Source organism: Lagenorhynchus albirostris, chromosome 15 (assembly GCF_949774975.1).
Source record: "Lagenorhynchus albirostris chromosome 15, mLagAlb1.1, whole genome shotgun sequence".
NCBI classification, from domain to species: domain Eukaryota; kingdom Metazoa; phylum Chordata; class Mammalia; order Artiodactyla; family Delphinidae; genus Lagenorhynchus; species Lagenorhynchus albirostris.
The window spans coordinates 15,374,086-15,397,068 of NC_083109.1; the positions used below are offsets into that span (position 1 = coordinate 15,374,086).

Consider the following 22,983-nt stretch of genomic DNA (forward strand, 5'->3'; position numbering starts at 1 on the left):
CCGGGAGCTGCTTCCCCCCGCTTGTTTATTCAGCTGAGAACAGATGGCTCCTTATGCAGGCTGCGGGAAGGGAGGGGGCTCCACGGGTACCCTGGGGGTCTGGGCAAGTCTGCGCCCCTCCATCCCCCAGCGGATCGGACACCTCGCTCTCTGGCCGTGCCTATCTCCTGGTGTCCCCGAGTCTGGCTCAAAAACTGTTCGAACTGGGCGGGGCGGGGGCGGGGGTGTTGGCGAGAAGCGGGAGGCGGTAATCGAATCCCCTAAAGGGACGGGAGCGGGGAGGATAGGTGAGTTTCGCCTGGATTTTATCTCCCTGCACTAGATAGGAAAAGGAGGGGGTGTCAGCCAGGACCTCTGGCCCAGAGTAGCCTTCCCAGCCTGTGTTTTACCTCCAAAAAAACAAAATAAAAACGAATCCTCTTTAGGTAAAGAGCACAAACTGGTACAATTTCCCAAGTGCAAAGATGAAAATCCTTCCAGTCCTAGAGTGATTATGGGCAAATTACTCTGGGTTTGTTTCCTTATGTGTAAAATGGGGATTGAAATCGTTATGCCCAAGGGTGATGGTGAGAATGGAGGAAATTATTCTAAGGCATCTGACCTTGTGCCTGGTACTACGTATTAGGCTCTCAGATGGCAGCTTTTAACTATTAATAGCTAACATGTTTAGTCTTGGGCATTATTCAAAGTGATTTGCAGGTATTTTCATTTTATCCTCACAGCCTTGTGAGGTAGGAATTATTGCCTTTATCATTCCCTTTTACAGACAAGGAAACTGAGTCAAAGAGAGGTTAAGTTTCCCAGAGTCACATGACAAGTAAGAAGATGAACCAGGGCTTCCCTGGTAGCGCAATGGTTAGGAATCCGCCTGCCAATGCAGGGGACACGGGTTCGAGCCCTGGTCTGGGAAAATCCCACGTGCCGCGGAGCAACTAAGCCCGTGCGCCACAACTAGTGAGCCTGTGCTCTAGAGCCATGAGCCACAACTGATGAGCCCGTGTGCCACAACTACTGAAGCCCGTGCACCTAGAGCCTGTGCTCCGCAACAAGACAAGCCACTGCAACGAGAACCCCGTGCACCACGATGAAGAGTAGCCCCCGCTCGCCGCTCGTGCAGCAACAAAGACCCAACGCAGCCATAAATAAACAAGTAAATAGAACAAATAAAAATGATTTTAAAAAAAGAAGCTGAACCCGTGTGTTTTCATTTCCTGTGGCTGCTGTAACATCACCACAAATTTAGTGGCTTAAAAAACACAAATAGTTTTTGAGGTTAGCAGTCTAAAAGGGGCTGGCAAGGCTGCATTCCTTCTGGAAACAATTGTTTCCTTGCCCTTTCCAGCTTCTAGAGACTACCGAATTCCTCTCATCACCTCAACCTCTGCTTTGGGCATCATACCGCCTTCTCTGACTCTGACCTTCCTGTCTCTGTTGCATAAGAACCCTTGTGATTATACTGGGCTGACCCAGATAGTCCATGATAATCTCTCCATCTCAAGCTCTTCATCACGTCTGCAAACGCTCTTTGCCATGTAAGGTAACATATTCACAGGTTCCAGAGATTAAGATGTGGACATCTTTGGGTGTGTGCGTGCGTGTGCATTATTCTGCCTACCACACAGGGCTTGAAGCCAGGAGGACAGAGCTCAGAGCAGGCACTTCCAAGCACGCACGTGCCTGGCCCCTCACTGGCCATGGTGAGGAGGGAGAAAGATGATTGAGAAAAGCCCCCGAGCTGGGGGAGCCCAAGGCTGGAGGGGGTAAAGTCCACCTGACTATAACAGAAAGAGGACCCTTCAGGTGAAGGGATGGAGCAAAGGGCGGGTAAGGAGGGAGAAATCACAGAGGAGAGGACTTCCAGCCAAACCTTAACCTACAGGATGACAGGATGATTGAGGTCTCACCTGGACCTGAGGGTCAGATGAGCAAAAGTGCCCGTCCAAACCCTTTGTTTTGCGGCCGGGAAACCAGGCCTAGAGGGCAGAGTTGTCTGCCCAAGATCACAGTGAGAGAACCGGGGGTCTGACTGTAACAGGGACTTCAACGATGGGGTGGCACTGAGGCAAAGGTGAGGCCTCCTCCCTGGAGCTGGCCAGGACTGTCTTCCGTGGGGTTTCTTTTCTCGCCTGCTCTTCTCCTGTAATCTCCACAGTAGCCACTGGATGGCGCCTGGAGCTCTGATTTGGAGTCGGGTCCCAGAGCCCTTACAGGCCTTGGGGGCTGGCACTTGTGCTGAGCCAGGCCTGCCCTTCTCCGAAAGACCCTCCTCCCCCTTCACACCCCTCCCCCGACTCTGGCGGACCCTACCACCCCAGCCTAGAAGCTGCTTCATTTCCTAGGCAGTGACCACACACCCCTGGATTGGAAGACCAGCCCTGCTATTTACTGTGTGTAGGTATTGACAAGGGCTGGTTCCCTTGTCCATTTCCTGATTCTCTTTTGGGGAGGCTGCAGGAGGCAGAACTCCCTTATCCACTCTTTGGAAGCTAGAATGTGGGCATGAGGGCACAGTGCAGCTGTTAAGAGCACAAACATGGGAGCCAGACTGCCTATCCGAATCCCAGCTCTGCCATGAGCTGTGTGACCTTAGGCAAGTTTCTGAATTTCTCTGTGCTTCTGTCAAAGGAGACCCAGTTTTCTCATCTGTATAATGGAGAGGATAGTATTCCCGATGCCACTGGGTTTTTGTGAGGATTGAATGAGATAATCCATTTTATATTCTTAGAACTCCACTTGGTACATCGTATGTACAAAATGCAAAAAACAAAAATGCACAGCTGGGGTTTAATAAACTCCATGCTTTCTCCTTGGACTATGAGTCTTGAGGGAACAAGGCCAAGGTTCAGGGACAGTTGGGAAGTCATTCAAGACAGTGCAGTGATAGTACAGTAAGTCCCCTACATATAAACCTTCAAGTTGTGAACTTTCAAAGATGCGAACGTGTGTTCGCATGTCCAATCACGTAAGTTAGTTCATGTGTCTGGCGTACATTGTCCATGCATGCATCCCGTACAAGTGGTTGTGCTTTTGTGAACTTTATTGTACAGTACTGTGCAGTAGCCCAGGATGTCCGGAAGCAAGCGTAAAAGCAGCAGTGTTGTAGCTGGTACTGCTAAGGAGTGCCAAGTGATAATGATGGAAACAAAAGTGAAAATAATTGAGAGAGTGGAGCGACAAGAGGAAGAAGAAGTAACTGAAGAACCCCAGAGGTTCACAACACAGGAAGCGGCAACGGAATTTTCTTTATTTGAGGAGGCACTGTTAGTTTTTTGTTGGTTTTTTTGTTTGTTTGTTTTATAAATTTACTTGTTTATTTTTGGCTGCGTTGGGTCTTTGTTGCTGTGCACGGGCTTTCTCCAGTTGTGGTGAGCAAGGGCTACTCTTCACGGTGGTACGCGGGCTTCTCATTGTGGTGGCTTCTCTTGTTGCAGAGCACGGGCTCTAGACACACGGCTTCAGTAGTTGTGGCACATGGGCTCAGTAGCTGTGACTTGTGGGCTCTACAGCACAGGCTCAGCAGTTGTGGCGCACGGGCTTAGTTGCTCTGCGGCATGTGGGGTCTTCCTGGACCAGGGCTTGAACCCCTGCCCCTGCATTGGGGACAGGCGGATTCTTAACCACTGAGCCACCAGGGAAGCCCGGCACTGTTAGTTTTTGAGTCACAGGACCCGAACGTAGAATGGTATACAAAGGTTACAGCAGCCATTCAGAATGCGATCCAGTGCTACCGTGTCATCTATGAAGAGAAAAAACGAGCTACCACCCAGACATCACTGGATCACTTTTTCAAGGGGGGAGATAGAATTGAATCCAGCAAGGAAGCAGAACCTAAGCCATCAACGTCAGGCGTGAGTGAAATGGCAACCTGCCCTCCGTCTCCTGTTGCTGACGATCCTTCGGCTCTACCATCTCCCACCTCCTCTCCCTCCTCCAGTCAGTAACTTTTCTTGCCTGTTCACTCGATGCCAGCCCCTGTATGCCAGCTGTTGTACTGTACTACTGTACTTTTCAAGGTACTGTACTGTAAGGTTAAAAATGTTTTCTTTATTTCTGTGTTTTTTTTTATGTATTATTTGTGTGAAAAGTATTATAAACCTATTACAGTACAGTACTATACAACCGATCATGTTAATTGGGTACCTAGGCTAACTTTGTTGGACTTACGAACAAATTGGACTTAGGAACGCACTCTCAGAACGGAACTTGTTCATATGTATGGACTTACTGTATTGAGAGTCCGTTGATGGAGCCCTAACCAGATGATTCTTGCTGGTGACCTTGGCCGATTTTCTTGGTTTCTTTTATTTCCACAAACTACCTGATATCCTGGCAAGGCTTCCAAGTTGCACAGTTTCGAAAGTCTTGGTGGGAGAGAGGCGTATACTCAGAACACAGTGTGAATGGTGCCCCCTAGCGTTGTGAAATGGTCCTCTCGTTAGCCTTCCAATAGAGCCCTTTCTGCTTAGCGAGCCAGGCTTGGTGTGTCTGTTGCTTGCACCCAAGACCTCTGGCCATGCCCTGCTGCATTCTTTGTAAGGGCTGCATAGTATTCCATTCTATGTAGGTGTCATATTTCATTTCAGCACCCCTTATTGGAGGATTCTGGGTAATTTACAGCTCTTTGACATTCCACAGACAGACACAATGACATGCTTCTTAGAACCTATTTTCCAGCCCTTGTAACCTCATCTCTGACTCTCCCTACCCCCACAGGCTCACAGTTGGGTGGGAAGTGACCTCATCCACAGGCTCACATGGTGGCTGTGATCCTCTGCCTGTTTGATCAAGGCAGGATTGGCCAAACGTTTAGAATAGCACGGAGCTCAGTGGGCCAGGAAGGGAGTGACAGATGATTCTGGGAAGGCAGGTGTGTTTGGGCAGCCAGCCTGGGCCCCTCATGCCCAGACCCCTCCCCTCCCCCTGTTGGGCTTCATCATCTCAGTTCAGCATGGGAGGAAACATCTGCACAGCCTCTGATGCCTTGAGGGACCAGTGACTTCTGTGTCCCCCTCCCAGGGGCATCTGCACTTTAAAAGAAGCCTGGAAGGAAGGGAGTAAGGCTCACCCACAGGGCACACTCTTCACGGTGGGATTTCAGGCAGTCAGGGTCACATACCTGAACAGAGACCATCCTATGTTCCAGGGATGGTGATGGGCTCTTTATCCTATACGATCCCATGTCATTCTTATGGCAACATTGTGAGGCTGGTATCACCAGTTCCATTTCACTGAAAAGGCAACTGAGGCCAGAGAGGGGAAGAGATGTTCCCAAAGCCATTCTGGGAGCACATCTATGTCCAGGGCTCTTTCCACTTTATCAGTAATGGGGAGAATGTTTGGAGTGAAATTGGGAGGCTTTCCCCTGACTTAGTACCAGCAGCCGAAAGGCAGAGGTCTGGGAGAAGAGAGGAGACTGGGGAAAGGGCTGGGGTGAGTGCTCTCAATTCAGCTGCTTTCCAGAAGCTTGCGAGTCCATGGCATTGATTGGAAGCCAACAGGCCAGAAGCTGACTAAGTTACAGGTTGTACTGGCAGGGCAAGTCCAACGTTGGCCAACAGTTGGGTTTCCCATGCCTGAAAGTATTCCTCAGGCTCTACTGCACCTATGGGAGTAGCTGGGTAGAAGCATAGTGATGGAGATAACCTGTGGCTTTGTGCTCCCCTGTTGTGATGCAAGCCTAGATGTATCCAGAGTCCAGTATGTGATCCTCAAACCCCCACACAATTGCAAGAGTGTGTATTTCCCGTGTATCCCCATCGTGAAAGATCAAAGGAGGCTGACCTCACACAAAACCCATTTGTGAGCACAAGCCTCTGTTGCCCTGGACCATGGATGGATAAGAGATCACCTGCCCGTTCCCCCTTAGGGAGAGCATCTACCTGACATTTCTAACTTCAACACCTTCTTCCATCACTTTAACAATTTTGTATGAGGGAGCTGTGATGCAAGACTTCAAATTAGGATTCAATATGACGCGTTGCCTTGACATATGGTAAGATAGGAGGACACCTGGAATGTCCTAACCTCAGGGTCCCCTATCCACTCTGCTCCCACTGATAAGATCTTCTAGCTAAACAACCCCCTTATCAAGGACCAGGCGCGGTTCCTGCTTACCTCTGAGTAACGCCTTTCAGTTCCCTGCTAGCTCGTGGAATTATTTCAACAAGCCAATCACATCCTCATATGGGAACCAGGGAACATCCCGCCCTCTTGACACTACTAACCCTGCCTCCCACGACCCTTGGTTGCTCACTCTGTCCCCAAGTGCAACCTCACGTGGTCCTGTGTGGTGTGTGGTGTTCTCCCTCGAGCTGAGAACTGATAAACTGCTGTTGATCTCATCCAGTCAGTGCTGGGGATCATGTGTTTGGCTGTCCTCATACCCTAGGGTAGGAGTCACTCCCTAACCAATGGGGTCTCCCTGAGAAGTGCTTTTACCCCGGTTACTTTTGATCAGGGTCCTGGAAGTGAGGGTTGCTTGAGAATGGAGAGCAGGAGGCCACATCCTAAAGAGTCTTGGGTTTGAACTTCAGCTCTGCCATCGACTGGCTGATTGACTACAGGCAAGCCCTGTATCTCTCTCATCCTTGATATTGGTTAAGCGTCAGTTGCAAAACCAGGAGTCACTCTAGCTAGCATAAGCAGAAAGCTATTTATTATCATGAATTTGTATCCTATAAAATCGCTTGAAGGGCTGGAGAAGGAGGCTGTAAATTGAGGTTCTGGGATAAATTCCCCCCCACTCCCCAACACATCCCGAGTCATGTTGCCTTGGCCACAGTTCAGGAATGCTGTTCTGCCACGGTTTGTGCCCTGCGTTTGGCTTCCTTCCAGACTAAGTTCTGGTTGGACACTTTAGAGAATGAACCTGATTGGTGAAACTCAAATCACATCCAGAACCACAGCTCTGGGAGTGGGGCGGAGTGTTGGTCTCAGAATTGTAGCTTTTAATTTTCCAGCCTCTGGTCTATATAGAGATACAGCAAAAAGGTTGAAACGGATGTTAGTAAGTCAATCCATAGATTCTGCTACAGCCTCTGCTCTCCATCTCTGAAATGGTTTGCTGGGATCCTCCCTGTTTGCTGGGATCTCTGGGTGGGTTGGAAATGGATGAGGGGTTGCTGCCTAGAGTCAAGCCCAAACTTGTACCATAGTCAGAGGCTCTCTGTAGATTATCTATATAAGTGATTTTCAACCCTATAGACCCTGATGCCTTTTTTATTTTAGTCATATCCCCTTTACTAATCTGAAATGAAATTAATATCTAATATAACTTTGCTATACATGCAATATCAAAAACAGGTTAATATGGTGTCCTAACTGTAATTATAGGAATGAAATAAAAGCAAAGGAAAAGTTGTAGTAAAGTGATATGTATCCCAATATTTAAACGTTCCATCAGGGCTACTGTAATGATGTAATCAAGCTATTCATAGGGAATATACACTGAAGTCCTCATGTATAAATGAGTGTGATGTACACAACTTGCTCTCAATGGTCAGAATAAACCATTATCTTTCACACACACGTGGAAGAAAGAGAATGATAAACATGGCAAAATATTAACATTTAGTGTATCTGGGTGAAAGGAATATGATGATAATTCTTTGTACTATTCTTCCAATTTTTTCTATACGCTTGACATTATTTCAAAGTGACAAGTATAATAACATGTTAGGATGTTGAATTTCTCAGTGTGCTAAAAAACCTTGTAAATAGATAGGGTACATCCCAGGAGTTTAAGGGTAGTTCAAGAACCAGAAATTATCAATGTGATTAAGTAAATTAAAAGTTTAAAGAAAAGAATTCAAATGAATCTTTAAATTGATTCATAAAAACCATTCCATATTGTTCTATGTTCATTCATGATAAAAATACACACTATACTAGGAACAAAAGAGAATATTCTTCACCTGATGAAGGGTATTTACAAATACCTACAGCAAGTTTTTTTTTATTTTATTTATTTATGGCTGTGTTGGGTCTTCGTTTCTGTGCGAGGGCTTTCTCTAGTTGTGGCAAGTGGGGACCACTCTTCATCGCGGTGCGCGGGCCTCTCACTATCGCGGCCTTTCTTGTTGCGGAGCACAGGCTCCAGACGCGCAGGCTCAGTAGTTGTGGCTCACGGGCCTAGTTGCTCCGCGGCATGTGGGATCTTCCCAGACCAGGGCTTGAACCCGTGTCCCCTGCATTGGCAGGCAGATTCTCAACCACTGCGCCACCAGGGAAGCCCCTACAGCAAGTATTATACTCAGTGGTGAAACTCTGGAAGCAGCATCCTTAAAGTCAGTACAAGGCCAGACTGCCCTCTATCACCACTCTGATTCAATATCAAATTAGTGATCGTAGGCCAGTGCAATAAAACTGGACATAAAAATAAAGAGGAATGGGGTGGGAAAAGAAGAGATAGAATGGTTAACGCGTACAGGTAATATGAATGTCTTCAGATGAAATTCAAGAGAGTCACGGGTAAACTATTAAAATTCATGAGAAAATATATTGAGTTTGCAATTACAAAAGTCAGTATACAGGGCTTTCCTGGTGGTGCAGTGGTTAAGAATCCACCTGCCAATGCAGGGGACACAGCTACAATCCCTGGTCCGGGAAGATCCCACATCCCATGGAGCAACTAAGCCCGTGTGCCACAACTACTGAAGCCCATGCACCTAGAGCCCGTGCTCTGCCACAAGAGAAGCCACCGCAATGAGAAGCCTGCTCACCACAACGAGGAGTAGCCCCTTCTCGCCGCAGCTAGAGAAAGCCCGTGCCCAGCAACAAAGATTCAAAGCAGGCAAATATAAAATAAATAAATTTATTTTAAAAAGTCAATATACAAAAAACCAGTTGCATGCTTACACACCAAAAACTATCAAATAAATTAAAGAGAGAAAAAGCTCCTATTCACAATAGTCATGAATTTTATTACTACCTAAAAATAAACCAAGAAAACTTTTGCAAGAATTACACGAAAAAATTAAAATTTATTATATGACTTGAAGAGGACTTGAATAGAGTAATGCTCATTTTTTTATTTGTGAAGACTTAATATGGTAAATATTTTGGTTCCACTCAGTAATTTATAGCTTTGATGTAATTGTAATAAAAATCTCAACAGATTTTTTTGAGGACCTTGAGAAATTGATCCTAAAATTTATGTAGTAGAGGAAAAGTGCAAGAATAGACAAAACAATTCTGAATAAGTAAAACAGAAAAGACTTGTGCTGCAAAGCAACAAGGTATGTAAAATGGAGATGTTAATGAAAAGAGTACCAAGGAAGACTGGTTTGAGGATAAATAAATTGAGTAATAATCGAACACAGAAACACATCCATCTATATACAAAAACTTGGTACAAAATAGATGTGGTTTTATAAATTAATAAGGGATCAATGATACGGGGGAACAGCTGGCATTCCATAATAGGAAAAAATGGAAACAAGATCCCTAATTCAAACCATTCACAATAAGTAAATTCCAGATGGATTCATGACTTGAATGTGGAAGACAAAACTTGTGAAAATATTTAAACAAAATGGAAAGGATTGTGTAAGGATGGTTTGACGTAAAAAGTACAATCCAGGGCTTCCCTGGTGGCGCAGTGGTTGAGAGTCCGCCTGCCGATGCAGGGGACACGGGTTCGTGCCCCGGTCCGGGAAGATCCCACATGTCGCGGAGCAGCTGGGCCCGTGAGCCGTGGCCGCTGAGCCTGCGCGTCCAGAGCCTGTGCTCTGCAACGGGAGAGGCCACAACAGTGAGAGGCCCGCATACCGCAAAAAAAAAAGTACAATCCATAGAGGGACAGATGGGTAAAACTGACTCCATCAAAATAAAAATATATATCCTTTTTTTTTTTTTTTTTGGCCACGCCACACAGCTTTCGGGATCTCAGTTCCCCCATCAAGGACTGAACCCGGGCCACGGCAGTGAACGTGTCGAGTCCTAAGCACTGGACCACCAGAGATTTCCCTATCCTTTTTAAAAGATGACACCAAACACAAAGTTTATGCTAACTGATGTTTCTCTCTGGAGCTCATTTATCATCTGCACATCTGGCACATGAATTGCACAAACTATAGATGTGAACCTCACAGGGGTTCTCTCCTCTGACCCCAGCTTTGGACTCACGGTACCTCTTGGCTGCTTTCCATGTCTAGGCAAGAAGCATCAGTTCTTAGGCCGTCCCTGACCAACCTCACCCAAAGTATTTCCTCTTCCTCTCACCTTGTATGGCAGACCAAACTGGATGACTCATATTACCTACTTAATATATTGTCATGAGGTTTAAGGGTGCTAAATCACGCAAAGTATTCAGCACTGTGCCTGAAACGTAACAAATTCTCAGTAATTATTAGCTATAATTATGTAAAGGAACGTTTATTAAGTGGGAGAGTCAGGATTTGAAACCTGGTCAGTGTAATTCCAAAGTCTGTGATCTTTTAATGACATGTTTTCTCCCTCAAAGAAATCATAGTCTTGTGTGGAAACAAATCAATAGGCAAAGAAGTGGGTAAAGCGAGGCCCAGAGAAGAGCATCTGACATAAAGGATGTCGGAGACCCCCTCCTCTCCCTTCCCCCAACACCAGTGGATGGCAAGGCAGATGGTATTTGTGAGTGAAAGAGAGAGAGCCAATCAGAGGCATGACTGAGTCTTACAGCCAAGAACCAGAGATGAGGTATGGTAGCCTTCCTTACGAAGGAACAGCCGCCAGTCTTTCTCCTGGTCTCTCTTCCTACCCTCGATCTTAAGACGCCATCTTGTGAGCATAGCCAAGACGGGCCTTGAGAATAGGAGAGCCTCTACCAGCAGTGCCCTCAGTCAGCAGTGTGGGGCTGTTGAGTCATGGCAGTACCGGTTCTAGACGAGAACTTCACCTCGTAGTTTAACCCTCGCATTGTACAGATGGGGAAATGGAGGTTCAGAGAGCTGCAGTGTTCTGACCAAGGTCACACAGCGAGTCAGTGACAGAGGCTCTAGAGTACAGAAGTAGATTCCACAGACAGTCAGTTGGACTAAGGATCTTTTGAGATATAATAAATAATCCGAGTTAGCAGAAGACTTGATAACTTTCTGTGAGCTCCGAGGTATGTGTGTGTGCGTACGTGCGTGCGCACATGCATGTGTGTGTATCAGAGAGAGACTATTTTGTAATAATAATAATAATTATAATGGCTACCATTTTTAAGTGTCTACTATATCCCAGGCCTTGGGCCAGAGGCGCATTTACTCCCCATGACAATTATAAGAAGAAAAAGTATAATGGTGCCTACTTTACAGAAACTGACACTAGAAGGTCTTCTGACTTGTCCAAGGCAACGGATAGTAAGTTGTGGTACCAAGGTTTGAATCCAGATTAGGTTAACACTAACATTCATACATTTGCCTACTACACTGTGTCGTATCTATGTGTCCCATTAACTTTTGTATCCCCAGGGCCTGGCATAGTGCCCCCAGGAGTGGGAGAACTAGGGGTGCATTGCCCAACGTCTCAGCTCAGAATCCAGGTCTAAATAGCATTTTTGCATTTGACCTTTTACCCTCCATCTCCACTAACAAGGCTAAGGAGCCTGGGGCCCCTACAATGCTCAGGGCTCAGATGGACACCTGAAATGGTTTCCTTATCAGCCTGGCGACACCTCCCAGGCCAGCCTCTCCTATTTCTTCTCTGGCCTTTACTCTGTTGGCCTAGCAGTCTTGCTCGGGACAGGAATGACCGGTATCAAGCTTCCCGGTCTCTGGCCAAGCTTCCTGCTTATGCCATTGAAGCTGGGAGGGGCCGAGGAAATGCTCGTGAGGCCACGCCCACTAGGGAAGGTATAAATGGGGGCGGCTGGGCCAGCAGAGCCACCCCTGCCCTCACCATGACGTTCAGTGGTCTCTTCCCCTTCGTGCTTCTTGCCCTGGGAACCCTGGCACCTTGGGCTGTGGAAGGTGCTGGAAATGGTGAGTTGGAGACACCCTGGTATGATCCTGGCTGCAGGGTCAGAGACGGGGGCTCGTAGTGGTGTGGGGATGGCCCCTTCTCTAGACTGTAATCTCTCAGCTTAGTTTCAGGAGACGTCCCTGGGGGTGTGTTCATGTCCATCTGGGCTCCAAGGTCTCTGTGCAAGCTTCTGAGCATCTGGAAATTCTTCTTTTCCTCAGCCATCTGTCAGCCCAGGTCTCACTGCCTTTCTATTCTTATTCCTCTCTCTCTCTTTCTCTCTGCCTCATTTCCCGGTCAGTGGCTCTCCAATCATCAGTCTGACTCTTGCTCGTTCTTCCCGTTAATCTCTGTTTTCCTGTCTTTGGTTCTAGCTCTTCACCTGCTCTGTCGGTTCTATTTATCTCTGTTTATTTCCCTCCCTCTCCATCATGCTCAGCCTGCCTCTCTGCCTGTGTGGAGCCTTGCTTCTCCCTGGGGAAAGAAACCTTGGCTGGGAAGCCTATGCCTTCCTCCTGACCACGTGTGTGATTTCATCAAGCCTGTCACTCTTCATGGAGATCAGACAGGGACTTCACTTTGGACTTTGTGGATGGTCCCCTGAGTGAGGGTCACTCCTGGAAAGCGGTGCTTTGTCCAGGAGCCGTGATGGTTACTCAACACCCAGACTCCTCCAAAACTCTTGAACTTCTCTTCCAAAGCTTTGAAAGCTGGAGACTGCCCTCCTAGAAAACCTGCCCAGTGCCTTAAATATGAGAAACCCAAGTGCAGCATTGACCGTCCGTGTCCAGAGAAGAAGAAATGTTGCCCTGATGCTTGCGGAATGACATGCCTGGATCCTGTCAACATCTTGAACCCAGGTGAGGAGGTGAGAGAGCCACCAGCCATGCAGCACTGGACAACTGGCCACCTGCATTGACTGGGGGCCCAATGTCAGAAGAGAGCCAGAGCCTACCTTGAGGGGGTATCCCGGCCTCAGGAGGGATGTTGTGGTCATGGGGATGGGAGGCTCAGGCTGGGGCAGGGCCTGGGGCAGGGGCTGGGGTCCAGAAGCAGGGGGCTAGTATGGAAGGTACAAGGTTTCTAACCCATGTCTCTACTCTCATCAGTTGAGGAGAAGCCTGGGAAGTGTCCAGTGTTCCCCTACCAATGTGCGATGGTTAACCCCCCCAATCGATGTGAGACAGACAGCCAGTGCATGGGTGAATTAAAGTGCTGCGAGGGCCCTTGTGGGAAAGAGTGCCTGCTCCCTGTGAAAGGTAAGGAGGGGCTGGGGCAGGGGCTGGGGTCCAGAAGCAGGGGGCTAGTATGGAAGGTACAAGGTTTCTAACCCATGTCTCTACTCTCATCAGTTGAGGAGAAGCCTGGGATGTGTCCGGTGTCCCTCGCCCGATGTATGATGCTTAACCCCCCCAATCGATGTGAGACAGACAGCCAGTGCATGGGTGAATTAAAGTGCTGCGAGAGCTTTTGTGGGAAAGAGTGCCTGCTCCCTGTGAAAGGTAAGGAGGGGCTGGGGCAGGCTGACCTCCTTCCCTCCAGCTCTCTCAGTCTCAACCCTCTGGAGTTCCAGGCATATAAACAGGGGGACTCCTGATCTGGACCCCAAGGAAAGCCTCTGCCTGACTCCCTTGTCTTCCGAGAGCCCTGTTCCCCAGGCCTCAGGGCAAGGATTTCCATAGGATGGCTCATGGCTCTGATTATATCCCAGCCCTTCTGAATAAGGGCCCCAGGGCAAGTGACTCTGAGTCTCAGTTTCCTTATCTGTAAAATGGACATAATGAACTTGAAAGTGCATTGTCAAAAGCACTGTGCACTAAGTATATATTATTAAGGTTATTTCCAAGATGTTGTCTAGGGTCAAAGGCCAAAAGATCAGTGGATTTTGAGGATAATCTTGCTCAATGCTCCAACCTTAGAGTTTTCTAGTAAAATAGAGACTTGAAATCAGCCTCCCGATACCAAGACTCACACAACTATATCAGCACCTTGCTATTTTCTCTATCTCAAGGGAATTCTTGGGGAGAGAATGTGGAGATGACTTGGCTGGTTCCTGTATTGAAGTCCTGATCTCATTTTCTCTCACAGCCTGATTCCTGCCACTTGGAAGTGGCTCTGGATTCCTACTCTGCGTGGTGTGGGAATTCCCTTCTACTCCCACGCTTGGATCACTGGGGCACTCCGTGGTGAAGCCTTGGTCCTATCACCAATATCTTCTTTGCAGAAAGGCTTGGCACCCAGTAGGCTGCCAGCAAATGCCTGTTGATTGGTCAATATATAAATGAGCATATTTCTCTCTGTACATCCTGCTTTTGTGGTTCATTGGGGAATATCAGTTTGGTGGGAGATGATGAGGGAATGTCTGAATAAGAGGCCTCCCTCTTACAGATATGGAGTGGAAGGAAGAGGCTTAGGGGCTAGACAGACCAGAATTTACATCATGAGTCTGAAAAGCCTTGGCTCTGTGGTTTGGGACAAATGACTTTATCTCCTACATCTTAATCTCTTGCCCTGCAAAGTGATGATAAAAATCAACTTGTCACAGTGTTTGGTGTTTGGAGCATTGGGGTATCCAATGCAAAATGAAGAGCAATGTTACAGGGCCATAGCAGGTTCTCAGAAAATGGTGGATACTTTCCTTCTGTGGTGATCATGAGCCTCTTTCATTTCTCTTCTCTCCCAAGACACTATTGCTTCTATCTTAAAATAAGTGTTGAGCAGAACAACGTGTACCCGATTATCAGTCCCAAGGGAGGACTCCAAACACATATGTCTGTCCATTGTATGCTGGTATCAGAGTCTCCAAGGAAAGCACAGCACGGATGAAACAATGCTTCACTTACACAAGATGCTTCTATAGCGGGCTTCGATTTCCCATGGCTAGGGAGTCTCTCCTGGCACCTGATACCGGGCAATTTACATGTAGGCACTCCTCTCATGACACGGTAGAAGGACCCCATCCCTTCCCCACTGAGGGCAGATACAGCAGTGGGGTTAACCAGATGCCAGAGGGCACACACACAAAACAAAGGAGCATGCATTGAGCTTAAAACAGGGAAAGATATTTCCACTCATGACAATAAGCCTGGCACAGGTTGTATGGGCTCCTTATGTCTTGGTAAGTAAGTATTCCAGGTCCAAGGCCCATTCTTTTGTAGTGGGGGATGCATGCATGAGACTGCCTTTCCCAACACTAGGAGTATTGTCATGGTAGGTCATTTTGATGACATGTTCTTGGCCAGAACCACAGGATAGTGATATGGTTCTTGACTCAGTGGCGTGGAAAGAGTAACAAGAACCGGAATTCCGAGAGCTAGAGCCAAGTAGGGAACTTTGCTCTATGGATTCTAAAGGAAACAGAGAACTTAATTAGGTTAACGATTAAAAAAAAGACAAAATAGGGCTTCCCTGGTGGCGCAGTGGTTGAGGGTCCGCCTGCCGATGCAGGGGACGCGGATTCGTGTCCCGGTCCGGGAGGATCCCACATGCCGCGGAGCGGCTGGGCCCGTGAGCCATGGCCACTGAGCCTGCGCGTCCAGAGCCTGTGTTCCGCAACGGGAGAGGCCACAACAGTGAGAGGCCAGAGTACCGCAAAAAAATAAATAAATAAAAAATAAAAAGGAGTATTTGCAATTTAAAAAAAAAAAAAGTACAGGAATGGAGGCTAGCCAGACCACATATCAAAATATTATTAATTATATTATTTTTACTTTATAATAATAAATGTAGTATGATGTTGGTATAGGAATAAACAAATAGTCTAATGGAATAGAATAGAATATCTAAAAGGAAATCTGTGTATTTGTGGAAATTTGTTATATAAAAAGGAGGAATTTTTACAACTGGGTAGGGCAAAGCTCAAACTAGTAATGAAAACAATTGTTTTATTTTTTAAAGTTCACACTGACAACTTTTATTGAGGTTAATAGTAATTTTTAACATAGAGTATTAGGGTTCTACCCTAAGAGAAACAGAACTGGTAGGACCAGTAAGATATATATATATATATATATATATATATATATATATCACAAATGTATTCATAGCAATGTATATATGTGTGTATTTACTTATTTATGTTTATCATGAGGAATTAGCTCACACAGTTATGGAGGCTGAGAAATCCCATAATCTGCCGTATGTAAACTGAAGACCCAAGAAAGTCAGTGGTATAATGTAGTTCAAGTCCGAAGACCTAAGAACCTAAGAGCTGGGACTTCCCTGGTGGTCCAGTGGTACAGACTCCGCACTTCCACTGCAGGGGGCACGGGTTTGATCCCTGGTTGGGGAACTAAGATCCTACATGCCTCATGGCACAGCCAGAAAAAAACCCGTTAGAGCTGATGGTGTGAATTTTAGTCCAAGGGCAGGAGATAATGAGGTGAGATGTCCCAGCTCATGCAGAGAGGCAGGAGAAGAGGTGCAAATTCCTCCTCCCTTCACCTTTTGTTCTACTGGGCCCTCAACAGATTGGATGAGCCCACCACACTGGGGAGAGAAATTCACTTTACTGAGTCCACAGATTCAAATGCTAATCTCATCTGGACACATCCTCACAGGCAACCTAGAAATAATGTTTAACTCGAGCATTTCATGGCCAGTCAAGTTGACACATAAAATAAATGATTACAAGTCAACTCGGCACCTATATGAATCTTTTTAAACCATACTTAATCTTCAAGTAAAGACAATGACAGGGTCATAATTCTGCCAGACAGCGTACAATTATCCTGTATACAAACCAAAACACATTCATTCCTTCCCCAGAAGAGGAAGAAAAGCTCTAGAGTGATGTTTACTCTTCTCCTTCATATCCAGTAACAAATTCTATGACATAAAATTAACGATACATAAATACTATGATATAAGGTCAATACATCTTATGTTACATGATAAGGTAATAAGAGAGGAAAGAAAATAAACACGCATACACATGTATTTATAGCAAAATAAGGAGGAAATGTCATGACTATTACAGTCCTCATTTCTGTAACTGGTCACATGGCTGTAGTTGGTATTTATAACTACCTTTTTCCACTGCCCATTCTATATTCCTTTGTCTTCAGCAAGCACTTCAGCTGGTCATCGTTCTTTACCTGATGGGGTGACCCAAACTTTCGTTCCTGAAGGGTCTGGGCCATTAGTGGCCTTGCCTGGATTGGGTCATTGTTTTCTGATGACTTAATTGCAAGTATGATAATATTACCAGGTCCCTAAGGGATCTCCTGTATTCCAGACATACTCTTCCTTACCTCCAGTGTGGAGTAGGAGTCCAATTTCCCCTTGGTAGTCATGATCAATCATCCCAGCCAACACTGTAACTCTCTTCTTTGACTGTTGATTCAGAGGCATGAGGTACCCAAAGTGGTAGGATGGTAGTTTAACTTCCAGTTCAATGGAATCATCGTTGTGTCTCCTGGTGGAAACATTTCTCCCTCCAGAACTAACCCCTCTAGGCCAACAGTGCACAAAGTCAAGGGGACAAGTAGGCAAAAATTTGCTCATGGCTCCCTGGGGATAATAGTGGGTAGTACCCCTCCTGTCTCTACCTCTTGATTTCGGAACCCGTGAATCCTGGTTATGGGAGAAACAGCATCACATATTGGACACTGACTGAAAGCATAGACAGCCTTCTGAGAAACCTTGTCCCAGCCCTGCGAAGTATTGTCAACCAGCTGGCACTCTACCTGAGTCTTCGAAAGGCCATTCCACTGTTCTATAAAGCCAGCTGCTTCAGGATGGTGAGGAACCGGGTAAGACCAGTGGATTCCATGAGCATGGGCCCATTGCCACACTTCTTTTGCTGCGAAGTGAGTTCCTTGATCAGAGCAGTGTTGTAAGGAATACCATGACAGGTGGATAAGGTATCCTATAAGTACATGTTCGGTAGTTTTGGCAGAAACATTGTATACAGGGAAGGCAAATTCATAGCCAGAGTGTCTATTCCCCTTCCATGATGGAAGTGGTCCAATGTAATCAACCTGCCACCAGGTAGCTGGCTGATCACCCCAGGGAACGGCTCTATATTGAGCATGAATGTTGGTCTCTGATGCTGATAGATCAGGCACTCAGCAGTAAACAGTGAATTATACTTCTACATCCCAGAAAGAAACAATTAAAGATGAAATTTTTATAGTAGTATAAAAAATCAAATAGCTATAAATAAAATTAAGAAAAGATGCGCAGAATCTTTATGTAGTAAATGGTAAAACTTTTTGAGAGAAATTAAAGAATATCTAAATAGAAAGAGATATAGCATATTCCTAGATTGCAAACCCTAATATTGTAAAGATGTATTTTCTCCCTAGATTTATTTATAGATTCATTGCCACCCTGGATGAAAATCCCAACAGGTTGTTGTTGCTTTGTTTATTTGCATGTGTATGTATCTTGCAGAAGCTATTTAAAAATTTATTTGGAAAAAAAATTTATTTGGAAAAGCAAAGGGACAAGAATAGCAAGGACATAAATGAAGAAGAATATAAGAATAAGACAGAAAGGGGCTTCCCTGGTGGTGCAGTGGTTAAGAATATGCTGCCAATGTAGGGGACACGGGTTCGAGCCCTGGTCTGGGAAGATCCCACATGCCGCGGAGCAACTAAGCCCGTGCACCACAACTACTGAGCCTGCGCACCACAACTACTGAAGCCCATGCGCCTAGAGCCCTTGCTCCGCAACAAGAGAAGCCACCGCAATGAGAAGCCCGCGCACGGCAAGGAAGAGCAGCCCCCGCTTGCCGCAACTAGAGAAAGCCCGCGTGCAGCAACGAAGACCCAAAGCAGCCAAAAATAAATAAATTTTGAAAAAACATTAAAAAAATGATAAGGCAGAAAAACTTATGCTACAAATTATTAAGATTTATTATAAAGTTAGAGTAAATAAAATATTGCGATATTGGCCAAGGATAGATTCATAGACCTTTAGTGTATAAGCATTGAATGAGAAGACAGAAAGAACTCAGTAATGTGAACAGGGCAGGTTTAATATGAAAATGATTAGTGGTTACAAGGGATTAACTAAAAAGGAAAGAAAGAAAACCCTAGGGCTGAGGGAGAGTAGTCGGGGAAAGAACAAAATGCAGGAGAGTGAATCCTCTCCAAGGTTAGGATTTAGACTCATTGGAGAGGATGTGGTGGCAGCCCACTGGTTGGCAGAGAAGTTGGCTGGGTCGTCCCAAGCCAGAGCTGGTCCACAGTCCGAGGGGTGCTGGAGGAAAGCTCTGGGAAGCTGCCTGCTATCATCATCTCACACTGGTCAGAATGACCATCATCAAAAAATCTACAAACAATAAATGCCAGAGAGGGTGTGGAGAAAAGGGAACCGTCTTGAACTGTTGGTGGGAATGTAAATTGGTACAGCCACTGTGGAGAACAGTATGGAAGTTCCTTAAAACTAAAAATAGAACTACCATACGACCCAGCAATCCCACTACTGGGCATATACCCTGAGAAAACCATAATTCAAAAAGAGTCATGTATCAAAATGTCCATTGCAGCTCTATTTACAATAGCCAGGACATGGAAGCCATCTAAGTGTCCATCGACAGATGAATGGATAAAGAAGATGTGGCACATATATACAATGGAATATTACTCAGCCATAAAAAGGAACGAAACTGAGTTATTTGTAGTGAGGTGAATGGACCTAGAGACTGTCATACAGAGTGAAGTAAGTCAGAAAGAGAAAAACAAATACCGTATGCTAACACATATATATGGAATCTTAAAAAAAAATGAAAAGAAATGGTCAGAAGAACCTAGGGGCAAGACAGGAATAAAGATGCAGACCTACTAGAGAATGGACTTGAGGACACGGGGAGGGGGAAGGGTAAGCTGGGACAAAGCGAGAGAGAGGCATGGACATATATACACTACCAAACGTAAAATAGATAGCTAGTGGGAAGCAGTCGCGTAGCACAGGGAGATCAGCTCAGTGCTTTGTGACCACCTAGAGGGGTGGGATAGGGAGGGAGACGCAAGAGGGAAGAGATGTGGGGATATATGTATATGTATAACTGATTCACTTTGTTATAAAGCAGAAACTAACACACCATTGTAAAGCGATTATACTCCAATACAGTTGTTAAAAAAAAACCCGATGCAGCCAAAATAAATTAAATAAATAAATGAATTTATTTTAAAAAAAAGTACATGCACATACATGTTCTTGTCGGCACTATTTATAGTAGCCAGCGCAAATGGCCATTGGTGGGTGAATAGACAAAATGTTGTGTATCCCTATGACGGAAGTTCAGCCATAAAAAGGACTAAAATACTGATACATGCTCTGACATGGATAAAGAAGCCGGACACAAAAGGTCATGTATGGTATGTCTGCATTTATATGAAAAATCCAGAGATGGAACACAGACTGGAGGTAGCCAGGGGCTGGGGGTGGGGGAATTACTGCTTAATGGTAAGGGGGTTTCCTTTGGAGTGATGGAAATGTTTGGGAACTAGATAGAGGTGGCAGTTACATAGCACTGTGAATGTAGTAAATGATACTGAATTGTTCACTTTAAATGATTGGCTGAAAAAAATAAACAAATAAGGCTCTTTCTTGTCACTACCCCCCCCCCCAAAATTAAAATTCTGTTTAACAAAAGATACTGTTAGGAAAAGGAAAAGGAAAAGGTGAACCACAAGTTCACCGGATACTCCCTGCTTTTCTGACCCTGGGGAAGCTGGGGCAGAGGAAGGAGATTGCTGCTACCAAAGGGGAAGTGAAGGCTTCCAGGTACCAGAGAGGTCTAGATCGGACAGTTTAGGAGGACTCCAAGCCCCCATTTCATGGGAGCAGCACTTACTTCAGGGACAGAATGTCCAGACTGTCCTGTCCTGTCCTTTTCTGTCCCACCCCACTCTAGCACTGCCCTAGCACTCCCAGAGCCTAACTTTTCTTAGGTTCTGGACAGATGCCAACAGATCAAATTTTTCCCATGAAATGTGGGTCCATGCCCTTGGAGATCTGACTCCTATTACCTAGAGTATTTCTGAGAAATTGCAAATTCATGTGCATATGTGGGTTTTCACTTATGCCTGCATATGTGTTTCTATGTGCCTGTTGTGTCTTTGTGGCACACCTGCTTGCTACTCAAGGCGTGGTCCACAGACCAGCAGCGTTGGCGTAACAGAGAGCTGGAGAAGTACAGCATCTCTGGCCCCATCTAAGACCTACTGAATCAGAATATGCATTTTATGATTCTCATTCACAGTCAAGTTTGACAGTTCTGGCATACCTGTTTGTAGCTGCCCAGGAGAGCTTATACTTTATTTAGGAGAGAGCGTCAGTACTCATAGGCTGGGTGCATTGGATTGCAGATCTGTATGTTTACAAGCACACCTATGCGTGTCTTTCTATGTGGGATGAGGGGAGTATTTCCTGAGGGCTGACTATATTCCAGGCACCCTGTAAATTCTTAACACAATCATTTGTGTCCTCTGTCTCATTTGATTTTGTTGAAGGCCTTGGGAGAAGCAGAGAGTAGGGATGATTTGTGTTGAAAGCCTTAAAAATATCCAAATGCTTTGATTAGACATTCCACCTCTAGGCATCTGATCCAACAGAGAAATCTGAATTAAAGAAAAAATGATTCATGCACAAGGATTTACATATCCACATAATCTATAAAAGAAATCAAGAACTGGAAATGACTGGTTTGTCCAGTGGAGTTACAGAAATGATGACAAAGCCTGAAGTGGATAACAATGTAGTCATTAGCTGAGTTCAGCTAAACAATTGTTTCCTGAGTGGCCTTTCCCAGCCAAGCGCATGGTGCACCTGAGGTTGCTAGAGCTGACGCCCCTGCTCTCATGAAGGTCAAGATGTTGATGCAGTTTGTACAACATCGGGAAATTGTGTTATAACATAAACCAGAGAAGAGGATATGAAATTACATATACAGTGTAATCACAGTCAAGGAAAAAACGCACTTGAATCAGAAAGAACAAGCCACACCTTCCCTCTAGACAAAGCGTGGGGAGGAGGCAAGAGGCCCGCCTGAGACCTCGGGCGAGCCTGGACACGTGGTCCTGTGAAAGCCTTGGTTTGTCTTCTGTATAAAGTGCTTCTTATTCCCCATCGATTGCAAGAGCCACAGTTCAAAAGGAGCAAAAGGGCTGCTTCGTGAAATAACGCCAATACTTGGCTGGGAGGATGGCTTTGCAAATTACGGGCAGTTTCGGAAAATGTTTCTCTTTGTGTAGATTTAGACTGTACGCGGTCTGAGAATTGTTTATCCTTCAGTCTGTCTCTCATCTCATCCACCCAATATTCACCTGACCTGCGGACAAATAAAGAAAATTATCTGCAGTTCACAGCAGGTGCACTAACTATGTTGTGTCAATGCCCACTCTGGATTACTTTGGGAAACATGGAATGCCAAAGACCTCACCAGATCATCTTGCTGTATTCTTCCCTTACCTCCAGCAAGGGTTATTCCAGACTAAGGACCCCGGGCTCAGGAAAATACAGTCCAGCCCATGTATCACCTTGCAGCAGGGGGAGGAGGCCAAGCCCTGAGAGGAGATAAACTCGTAGGTTACACACATGCTGAAGAAGCGGTGATAGGGTTCTTTTTTTCTACTTCTCCAATTTTTTGACAATGATCGCTTTTTAAAAATGAAACTCTTATCAATGAGTTTAATAATATTTAAGGAGTCCAGAAATTCCTTGTTTCTCCAATTCTTTTTTTAAAGACTTAACGTTTTTAGACCAGTTTCAGGTTCACAGCAAAATTAACAAGGTAGAGAGATTTCCCATACACCCCCTGCCACCACACATGCATAGTCTCCCCTATTACCAACATCCCTCACCAGAGTAGTGCACCTGTTACAGTCAATGAACCTACACTGACACATCATAATCACCCAAAGTCCATCATTTACAGTAGGGTTCCCTCCTGGCGTTGTACATTCTATGGGTTTGCACAAATGTATAATGACATATAGCCATCATTATAATATCATACAGAGTATTCACTGCCCTAAAAATCCTCTGTGCTCTGCCCATTCATCTCCCCCTTCCCAATCTCTGGCAACCACTGATCTTTTTACTGTCTCC

At 45.6% G+C, this 22,983-nt stretch overlaps 1 protein-coding gene across 2 annotated transcripts; it reads left to right on the forward strand.

Annotated features, from left to right (window-relative positions):
* The first annotated feature begins 11,813 nt into the window (after positions 1–11,813).
* On the forward strand, positions 11,814–14,224 carry LOC132505173 (antileukoproteinase-like). Of its 2 annotated transcripts, XM_060123095.1 has the most exons (5): positions 11,814–11,942; positions 12,624–12,782; positions 13,032–13,181; positions 13,275–13,424; positions 13,934–13,992. In XM_060123095.1, the coding sequence occupies exons 1-5, from the start codon at positions 11,861–11,863 to the stop codon at positions 13,990–13,992; spliced, it is 600 nt and encodes a 199-aa protein (XP_059979078.1). In that variant the 5' UTR covers positions 11,814–11,860. The 2 variants fall into 2 exon arrangements, with proteins under 2 accessions (XP_059979078.1, XP_059979077.1); XM_060123094.1 differs by lacking the exons at positions 13,032–13,181; positions 13,934–13,992 and adding an exon at positions 14,011–14,224.
* The last annotated feature ends 8,759 nt before the right edge of the window (positions 14,225–22,983 follow it).